At 39.1% G+C, this 10,505-nt stretch overlaps 1 protein-coding gene across 1 annotated transcript; it reads right to left on the bottom strand.

The window, feature by feature from the left end:
• Positions 1-1,220: 1,220 nt before the first annotated feature.
• On the bottom strand, positions 1,221-9,446 carry LOC133443882 (NADH-cytochrome b5 reductase 2). The gene is made up of 9 exons (XM_061721194.1): positions 9,386-9,446; positions 9,033-9,179; positions 8,259-8,331; positions 7,866-7,972; positions 5,211-5,340; positions 4,951-5,034; positions 3,708-3,793; positions 3,512-3,611; positions 1,221-2,052 (listed from the first exon to the last, which is right to left on the bottom strand). Exons 1-9 carry the CDS (start codon positions 9,398-9,400, stop codon positions 1,880-1,882), a joined length of 915 nt encoding a protein of 304 aa, XP_061577178.1. The 5' UTR covers positions 9,401-9,446; the 3' UTR covers positions 1,221-1,879.
• Positions 9,447-10,505: the final 1,059 nt, after the last annotated feature.

Below are 10,505 nucleotides of genomic sequence, written 5' to 3'. Positions count from 1 at the left end.
CCTCATGAGCAAACTGCTCCACCTGTCTCAGGTTTAAAGGGTTTCTCCCTCCAGACTGCAGGTATCAGCTTTCTCCCCAGCTAATCCAGATATGTTCAGCAGGATTTGGATCAGGGCTCCTGCAGTCACTTCAGAGTAGTTCAGTGTTTTGCTCTAAGCCAGGCGCGGCCATTTTAGCTGTGTTTTTGGTCATTTCCTGTGGAGAACTCTTGACCTGAACTCTTGAACTAAGCTTTTCTGAGCCTGGGCAGCACATCTCACTCCAGCACACCTCGATAGACTTGAGATTTCATTGTACCAAAACGGATTCAAGACACAGCGAACCAGACGCAGCAAAGCAGAACCAGAACACAACCAAGACTCCTCCATGCTTCACATCAGCTACAATGTTGTTGTTTTAAATACTTAATTTTTGTATTTGTTAACATAGAGTGGATGTAATTTGCTAAAAAGCTCCAGTTTTATCTCATCTGTCCAAAGAACATTCCCACAGATGTGTTGTGGCCCTGTTAATATCCATTTTGAGTCTGGATTTGTTTTTTCACGATTTGCTCTCAACAGTGGAGTGCTCCTCGGTCGACCACGTTGCTTCAAACAGTGACGTGTGATCTGATGCTGATGTACCTTGACCTTGGAGTCACGTTGAATCTCTGTGGAAATTGTTCCGGGCTCTTAGGTTTTCATTCTTATTATTCATCTCTTCAATTTGTCATCAGTTTTCCTCTTGTGTCCAACTGTATAACTACAACTGTGGCCACGGGAACATCGAGCTGCTTGTAGATGGTCTCCTAGTCTCTACCTTTAACATGAACCGGGTCCAGGTTCAGTGTGGTAAACACCATGATACCAAACAGCAGAGTGATGACTTTCAACCTTTTAACCCTTTAAACAGTCAGATCGACTGAAGACCACTGTGATGTTAATCCAGTGACACACTTAAATTAACATGTTACCATGGTCAACTTATTCTTAATCTTTTCAAGGAGCACCATTTAATTTGTGCAGGCCAATTTCATTAGTTTGATTAGTACAATTATAAATAAAAAACCAATAACAGATGCATTAATATGAAATAAGATATTAATGAAAAGCTTTTGCTGTTGGCATTGAATTAATGTTTTATGTAGCATTAAATCTTTAAAAAAGGGGGTGATTGGTAATGGTTTCATTTCAAACAGTAATAGTTTAAATCCCAAAAAGTAATGAATAAAAATTATTGAAATACATAAAGATCAAACAAATTCGAATGAAATAAAATGATGAACTGTGAGACTGAAATAGTTGTACAATTGTTCAAATATAAATTCTTTAATCTGACTAATTACATTATACTGGCGTGCTCCTTTCGGTAGATCCAGTCTGTTTTTAACTAAGCATTTTGTTTTATTAATACAAAAGAGAGAGAGAAAGATATCTGCAATATTCATTTAGTAAATAACTAAAGCAGTCAAGCAGATGTGGAGGACAGTAATACATGTTGCAAAGAAGCTTGAAAATAAGGTCCCTTCTCAAATAATGAAAAAGTACATCTGCCACTAACTCAGATTAGTTGATGAAAAAACATCTATTATTTAACATCTTAACATCTCAGGCTACAATTTCAGTCCACTGCATTCATATTTTTTGGATTAATTGCTAAAGTGTGTAAGCAGGATTGAGCTGATGTTGGGTTTAGTTGTTCCGTCTACGTGACCTCTGGCTTTTAGGGAAGTTACAGTATTTACGATGAATGCTGTGCTTGCGGCACAAATTCATAACACTCAATTCTGCAGCTTTATTCCACAGAAAAATAAAGCAACTCGAGAGGCTACGTGGTGATTCTGATGTCAGTTACGTGTGAAAACTTTTATCAATAATGACAACAGTGAAGAGAGGACCACTAGTAGGAAAAGATTTTGTCTTTTCTGTGTCCGAGTTTGTCCAGATTGGGCAGACAGGCATTCTGGATCATAGGTGAGGGTCCACAGAGGACGATGAGGACATCGGTGGACGGAGCAGGGAGATGGTCCTTGACCATGTCGTAGGTCACGTATCCTGAGCTGTAGCTCCAGCCTAGAGGATGGGATGGAAGAAAACAGGTTAAAAAATGTGATTTGCAATTAAGCACTTATTCATCAGCGAAGACATCTCTGATTCCCGTATTCACTTCCTCTTTGAATACTACAGATTAAACACGTCCTCTCTGTTATTTGTTTACCTTCTCACGGTCTATAGTCACTCAGCAGAGGGAAGTGAAGCAGAAAAAGGCAACAAAAGTACAAGAGAACTTCTGCTCTCAGATGAATCATGGCGCTCAAGGAATTTAAATGTGATGCAATCATCTGTTTTGATCTTCATGTATGAATAAACAGATTTCATTTGTGACCGTCCAGGAGGCCATTCAGCACAACAGATCATGAAGTGGTTTGTTAAACTCGTCCTTTCATGCACACATATTCATCTCTCCCAGAGGCAACCAAATAATGACTTCACTAACGAAGAACGCGCTCAGAAACCTCCTCTATGTGTAACTAAGAGACGTGACCAGATAATACACAAGCAGCTTTCAAGGGCTTCAAAACAAATTATGCAACAATATTATGCTCAAAGATTATGCAAGAGTAGACAGGAGTGTTTTGCTAATCTACTGTAACACCTTATTAGGACCAACTCCTTCCTCAGCCTGAGGGGATTTTCTTCCAGCTGACGAGTCTTTGTTTGGGTTCTCACTCTGAATATTCAGCAGAGAAATCAAACGCCTTGCAGCTCCTTGCAGCCCGCTCCTCCACTAATACTCATAAGTACATCCTGCTTGGTAACATGTTTAAAATAGTTATGGAGAAGGTCTCCAGCAAAATCCACAGCATCTGCATGATGTTGTGAGCACAGCAGACAATGTTGTTGTATTTCAGTCCATTTGGAGATTTTCTTCTTAATTGGGAAAATAAAATGGGCCATAAAGAGAAGAAAATATTTAAAAGGTGCCGCAAGTGTTTTTTTGTTGTTTTTTTTCACCTGGAAACCAAATTCCCGTAAACTGAAGACGTTCTGGCCTGGTTAGGCGACCTATATTTTAAAGAAATTTGGTTTCATATTGGTTGTGACTTCTCTGAGCAGATACAGACCGGCTGATGCATAAAATTAGGCATTTATTCAAGCACATGTCCATATAACAGCAGATGTACATGCTTTTGACTGAATTATTTGAACCCCTCTGAATTTAGGTTTAAATAATGTTAATTTCAGTTCTAAATTGTGACTAGCTTAAGTCTAACTTTTCTTTATTGTGCCACTCTTCATGTTTTTATTAAGTAGAGCGCCAATAGAAATAAACATCTCTTGGCTTTTATAAAAAGATAACATCTTTTTTCGGTGTCCAAAACAACAAGTAAGCTTTGACATTGAACAGGCTTTAAAAATGGACAGTTTAAAAAGAAAAGACTGAATGATGCCAAAATGCTTTGCATGAGTGCATAAAAGAGCAAAGTCCTTGTGGGACATTCAGTGGTTTATTAAATGGCGGCTCTCTCACCCTGTGGAGGTTTGTCCAGGGTGTACCAGAGAGAAACCTTGTCAGGGTGGCTCTTGTGCACCTCCTCCAGCTCCTCCCTCAGTAAAATGTCTTTCTCAGTCTGAAATAGAGAAAATAAAACAGATGCACAGTTAAAGTTAGAATGAAGTAAAAAATAACAAATCTCAAGAACAATAAACCTAAGACACAGACTGACCTGGTTGGCAAATATGAGAGAGCACTTGGTGCTGTCGCTGGGATCTGATGTGATCCTGCGGACTAACTGCAGCATAGGAGTGATGCCTGAAAAAGAGCAGACTTAGCCCTTCTGGAGAGATGGCAGCAGTTGAAAAGGCCTTTTAACACTTCTCTAATAAAGAACATCAGAGGTGCTGCAAGAGAACATGGTCAAATGTTTCTTAAAGTTTAACTACAAGCCAGAAAAAGAAAGTGCATCATTCGTTTTTCAGCTCTGAGGTCTAAGGTATGAAACATAAAGTTATTTGCTTCATGCCAGGTCTTAAAAGTAATTAATACAACTTTAGGTGACTACACATGACACACTCACTAAACTCACAGTGTGTGTGTGTGTGTGAGTTGTGGAAAAACCTGTTAAATATTCTATAATGTGTTGTTTCCCACTAGGTGAATATCTGGACTGAAACTGAGTGAATCCAAATTACCAAGAATAAGACTTGAGAGATGAGCCAGATTTCAGTAGATTTAATTAATAATGTGCATGCAAATGGGTCAGAACATAAATCAGGCATCTCGATTCAGAATGACATTGAACAACGGGAAGCATAATAATTTTAAAGCATAAATGATGATTCATCCTTACAATTCTGATAAACAGAGCTAATATTTTAGGGACAAAGTGTCAGTTTGCACACTCCAGACCAAGGCTAAAAATGCTCCTCATAGTAGTTTTGGATTAATCACAATGTGGTATGTTTTCGTTCGTTCTTTTTTTTTCAGAAATGAAGAAAAATTAAACAAAAATCCAGATGCACTGTGTGGAAAATCTAAAAGTACTTTTTGGTTAACAATGAAATCTCACTCAACACTTGACTTATGTCGACTGTAAACTCCTCTGTGTACCAAAAGCCCAGCAAGTCCACAGCAGAAAACATGAGAATGGAAACAAAAGTAAAGAATCAAGCAACTACAATGGCCCCGTTAAAGTCCAGGCTCAACTGGATTGAAATAATATGGTGCGACCTCAAGGAAGCTATACATGAATAATGGATTAAAAGCTTAAAAGAAATAATTAATTTAGAAAGTAAAGACTTGAACCTCCTTCACTTTGAGGTGGTAGAAGGTAATGTCATGTGTTTTTCCTCTGAGGTTGTATTTATCTCATTTTAAGACCTGACTATGGACCAGATCCTAGTACAGATCCTCGTACAGACTATGAACGTGACAGAATGGTGGTGTGTGTAATACAAATGTAAATGGACCTGTTCCACCAGCGATCATCCCAACATGCTTGATCTTCTGAACCGTGGCCTCTGACTTCTTGTTGGCTCTGACGGCAAACTGACCTGATCAGATGAGAGAGAGACACGACTTTTCAAGCGCCACTGAAAACAGAAGGGCATAGTAGGACAGCGCTATCTGCTGGTCAGAGCATGAAGGTGTGCTGCACTCAAACAATGCTTTCTCATTCTCTTCTATGAAAACCCACACCCTCAGACCTGTATATACACCTTATACACACCCTTCCCTTTATACACCAGGAGTCCATTAGGTCCTCTGAAGTCTATGGTGTCTCCGATAGCCATGTTGTCCAGGTGTTGAGACATCTGCCCTCCATTGGGGTAAGACGGGTGGGTATTTTTGTAATAGACCTGGAAAATGTAAAACAAGGGAATAAAATAAAGAATGAGTTTCATCTTCACCTTTTTGTGTATCTTCCTTTTGCCTCCTATTATGCATATTAGCAAATACCTGTATTACGCAATAAAAATATATAATAAAAATATGGAATATGAAAATAATACAAAAAAGAGGAGGAAGATCAGCACTGCTTGCTGTCTAAAAAGCCACTTGAAGCCAGCACAACAAAAAACACATTGAACCTATTTCTGAAACAGACCTTTTTCTTTTCTCAGATTCTGCAGAGTCTGGGTTATCTTTTTAAAAACCTCCAAAGAGGAGAAACGAAAGAGCAGAATTGAGTACTGAAACTCACAGACACATGCAACTCGTTCTTGGAAACATGGATCTCTAGTGAATATTATGTGGAAATCACCCGTTCCTCCCTCAAATCTGGTGCTGTTCCCTCTTCTCCTAAATCAGCTATCCCATGTTGAAGAAACCCGGGACTGATTCCAATCACTTTAAAACCTTCGGCCCGTCAACAATCTACCCTTTCTTTCAAAAATTCTTGAGAAAATAGTTGCTCATCTGTCTGACAATAACCTCAATGAACAACTGCACTTCGGTTTCCGTCCTCAGACAGCCCTGCTCAAAGTTACCAGTGATCTTGTCACGGCTCTCACTCCTCTCTGGTCTTCCACTCAAAAAACTCAGCTGCCCATATTTTCACCAGAACACCCTCCATCGATCATATCACTCCTGTCTCGCAGCAGCTTCACTGGCTTCCCATCATATCACACATTGAAAATCAGATTCTCCTATTTACATTCAAGATCATGCATGCCCCGCCCCCCACTAGCTGACCTTTTACACATCAACACCCCATTTTGGACTCTCAGGTCACCGTCCTCCATCCAGCTCTCAGTCCCTTCAGCTCGTACGGACACCATGAGCAGCAGATCCTCCAGCTGCTCTTTCTCACATCACACAAGCAGTATTGACGCTTCTCAGACTTTTAAATCTCTACTGAAGACCCATCTTATAAAGATTGCTTATTCTCTGTAGATTTTTGTTATGGCTTTGCTGGTTTATGTAGCATTGGACTGTATGGTTGTTGTACAGTGACCTTGGGTACCTCTAAAAGCGCCTATAAATTAAATGTACTATTATTATTATTATTATTATTGTTGCTGTTGTTGTTGTTGTTGTCATTATTAATAATATTAATTATGAGTGTATCCACATGCTATCATGTCAGTCAGACTCCAATACAGCATACTAGCTGGAGGCTTGCAGTAAAAATCATTAATTTTAATAATTTCCGACTAAATACATTGACTAGTAAAGTCAAACTTAGGCTAACCTTAATAGGTGTACAGTGCAGATTAAATTTGGTTAAACCAAAGTAATGCTCTGTTCTGTTAAAAACTAAACTATTCTCCAAATTTATAACCCAGGAAATGCTTTTTCTAAAGGATCTTAATAAGTGTGGTCCACTGATTTTTTGGCCGGTTTCAATAATAATAATAATAATAAACTTTATTTGTATAGCACCTTTCATACATAAAATGCAACGCAAGGTGCTTCACATAAAAATAAATTTAAGGCATAAAACATAACATAGAAATAGAGGGCATAAAACAAAAATCAAAGCAGTAAAGCAGACAATAGCAGTAAAGCAGCATAGTGAGGACATAACCAACACATAACCCAAAAGATCGATTAAGATAATCAAAATACAGACAGTATTTTAAAATAATTTAAAAGATCAATTAAAAGCAAGTGTGTAAAAGTATGTCTTCAGCTGTGCTTTAAAAATGTCCACAGAGGCTGCCTGTCGGAGATACAGTGGGAGTTTGTTCCACGCAGTTGGGCCGTAAAAGCAGAAGGCCGCTTTACCATATTTTTTAGTTGTCATTTTTCAAGGATCCCTGCAGAGATGAACAGCCTGTTATCAATATCAATATATAATATGGTATCATTAACTTGTTGCAGCAGCCATGACTGGCGGTACCACCTGTGATGAGTGTTTTGCCACTCATAGGACATGACAGGAGCAAAGTCAGAGACATGTGCCTGCTGCATTGGCTGTCCATGTGTTGATTGATACTGGGGGAGTGGATTTATCCATGATGATTGGCCACTTGATTAAACCAAAACTGCTGAGAGCAGCAAAATATAACCTTGGCCCAATAGTGTACATACTGGTAGTCCGTTCAAGAAAAAAAGATTAACACTGACCTTAAAGATGTTTTATGCCTTAATCCTTTATGCCTTAAAATCAGTATGCTTCTTTTGTTTCATTGTCATTCTGACCCTTTTGCATGCAAATGTTTAATTAAATCTACTGAAATCTGCATCATTTCTCAAATCTTATTCTTGGTAATTTAGACACTCAGTTTCAGTCCAGTTGTTCACCTAATTGGAAAGAACACGTTAAAGAGCATTTGATGGGTTGTTCCACAACAATGATGATGAGGGCCTGCCAGCATGATTGTGTTCTTCATTTGTATCTGAGTAACATGTCCTGCAGCGATGTGCTGTGGTTAATTACCTTAACTACCAGGTCAACAAAGCCCTGGTCGTCATCGCTGGAGACTGGAGTGTAGGCTCTGACCACCAGAGACCCGTTCACCTTGGCTGACAGATACACGTGCTGACCTGGTGAGGAGAACAGAGGGACGACAAGAACTTTTAATATACTACTTATGCCTTACTGTTCCATATCTTTATCATCTATAGCTCATCTATTCTCATTGGATGTTTGGTATCTTAATAATTGGAATCACATACTGTAGGTTCATTGTAAGTAAAAGATATGTTAAGTATTCTCATGTTTTGACATTATTAAAGAATATGTAGGTTCAAGTTCAATAGATTTGTAAAATCCAGTATGAAAAGGCACAGATGTGAGAGTGAAGCTATCAGAGGAGGACTGTTTCATTACCAACTGGCAGTCCAAGGATATGAGACGTCGATGGAAGGCGGAAGCGAAATTTCTTTGTGTCGTGACTGATTTCCTGCAAGGACACAGACAAATGAGGACACAAAACAGTCCCATCCGTTCAAGCATAAGACTGGGTAGTCTTTAGGTTTATGCAGGAAGAACATTTGTCCTTTGAAGAGTTGGAGGAGGTGGACTTTCTTCAAGCTGAACAGACATGAATTTCATTTTTTTCATGTTAATTTGTACTATAATTTTTTGTTGTTTTTTTTAAATCAAATAAATCAAGTCCTACAACTCTGTGAGACTTGTGAAGAGTTTTAAACAGGACCAAACTCACTTTGTTTCTATTAAACCTTCAACCATGAACCAGCTCACTCAGAGTTTAAGATGTCATTCAGAAGTAACCTTGTGCATTCACCATGAACTAAAATTAGAAGCGATATACAGATGTCTCTTCATTCAGATAGCAAAACCTCTCCGATTTTCCTTTTCAAACTGTGGTCTTTTGTCATGAATGCTACCTTGAAGCCTGCGGCTGAACCGTTCACATACTTTATTCCACAAATGCAGTTCTCTGCAAGTCTGAGTGAAATTGCAGGAGTTTGCATCAATAATATGGTCTGGTTGTGCTGTTCAAGAGTCCTTCGCCAAATAAGCCAGCTGGACACTACATTGTTCGTCTCTGCATTGCAGATGATGAAAATCCCAGTTTATGGGATTCAAGCGCGAGTGTGACCAGTTGAATATATTTGTGTAAATCTTTACGCAGCCCACCTGTTTGCTCAGAAGGGGTAATGGGTATTTCACCATGGGGTCCTGCAGAGTGATGGGCCCTTTCTTCCGCTCCCCTGCAGAGCCTCGCAGAAGGAAGTACAAGACTGTCACAGCCACCGCAGAGATGGCCAGCAGCACCGGGATCACCTGCAGGACACGAGGCACTTTTAATGTGGTTGCTGTGCACAAAGAGATGCAGTTTTGTAGACAAGCCGTAGCTCGATTGTTGAGGAAGATTTATTATAGCATGCTTCATTTGTGAGCTGAGCAAATTTAAATGATCAAGATTTGGATAATATGTTCAGAAATAAGGAGTAAAGCTGAAGGAGAATAAGGAAAACATTCATTCTCACCAAGCTCTGCTCCATAGCTGTAATCGAGCGTGCCACAGTGTCGTCCTCCCACCACCTGAGAGCAGAGTCCACACATGGTCCAGGCAGTGACACACACACAGGTTCAACGGGGGAGTGGTTTCCTGCTGGGGGAAAGGTGGCAGGTCCAAGGCACCAATAGAGAGGCACATGTGATCGTTATACGTGACTCAGAGGTGGAGCTGGAGCAGCCAGAAGAGCCTAGAAATCACCCCACTGACAGAAGGGAGGAGAGAGAGATGCACAATCCACCCCGAGACCCCCAGGGAGGGAAACACAAAATAAACAAAACTTCCTTTTCTTTTAAAGCAAATCACCCAAAATAAACCATTGTTTTTAAGCCATGTAGTATAAAAACACTTGTCATTGAGTTAGTGGCTGAAAGAAAGAAACTGAACAGTCACTCAAACGTTATGTTTGTGGATAAGTGTCGGGTGGGGATGAGAGGAGTTGGGTGGAGGGAACCATCGATACCACCCTGGGAAAAATATTCACATTAATACTCTTTCGTAGTCAAATTAAAATAATGCTGTGAGATTTTCACTACAAAAACTGTATCAGCAAAATATGACTAATTTTGTAATAATAATTTAAAAACCGTATTACATTATTCACACTAATTACATTATTCACTGTAAACTAAATTTACAGAGGTAAAATATCTTGTTTTCTTTTGTTTCCTTATGTGTCATTAAAGTAAGAAAAAAACAAACGTAAGACTAAATTTAGGAAAAGCTGTTTATTCATGTATTTTGCCGTTGGAGGTGATATGAGCGATTAGCCAATAAACGTCGACCAAACTTTCCCCAATATACACTTCTCTAAACTCCCCCACGTCATCTTCAAGGTGCATTTGGGTTCACGTCTCATTATTTTATTTTAATCTCAACACATGTATGTCTGAAGTCCATCTGATCATAACTAGTTTTGTAGACTTCAAAATATTTCAGGATTATTTTCTGTTATATATTTTATCTTGTGTCTTTTTTTTTTTTAACCCAAAACAAATTGTTATAATTTTACAGGTAAGACAAAAATATTAACCACAGACCAACAATTCACCCGACTGAAGACAGAGGGACAAATTCATGTCAAGTCTTAT

Source organism: Cololabis saira, chromosome 5 (genome assembly GCF_033807715.1).
Source record: "Cololabis saira isolate AMF1-May2022 chromosome 5, fColSai1.1, whole genome shotgun sequence".
NCBI lineage: Eukaryota > Metazoa > Chordata > Actinopteri > Beloniformes > Belonidae > Cololabis > Cololabis saira.
The sequence above is the reverse complement of the archived record's forward strand: the minus strand, read 5'-3'. Positions and strand labels throughout refer to the sequence as shown.

Coding starts and splice junctions, on each gene's coding strand:
- LOC133443882 (XM_061721194.1), bottom strand. Junction 7,973..8,258: donor TATCCTTGGACTGCCAGTTG/GTAATGAAACAG, acceptor TCTCCTCACCAG/GTCAGCACGTGTATCTGTCA. Junction 3,612..3,707: donor CTCTCATATTTGCCAACCAG/GTCAGTCTGTGT, acceptor TCTCTATTTCAG/ACTGAGAAAGACATTTTACT.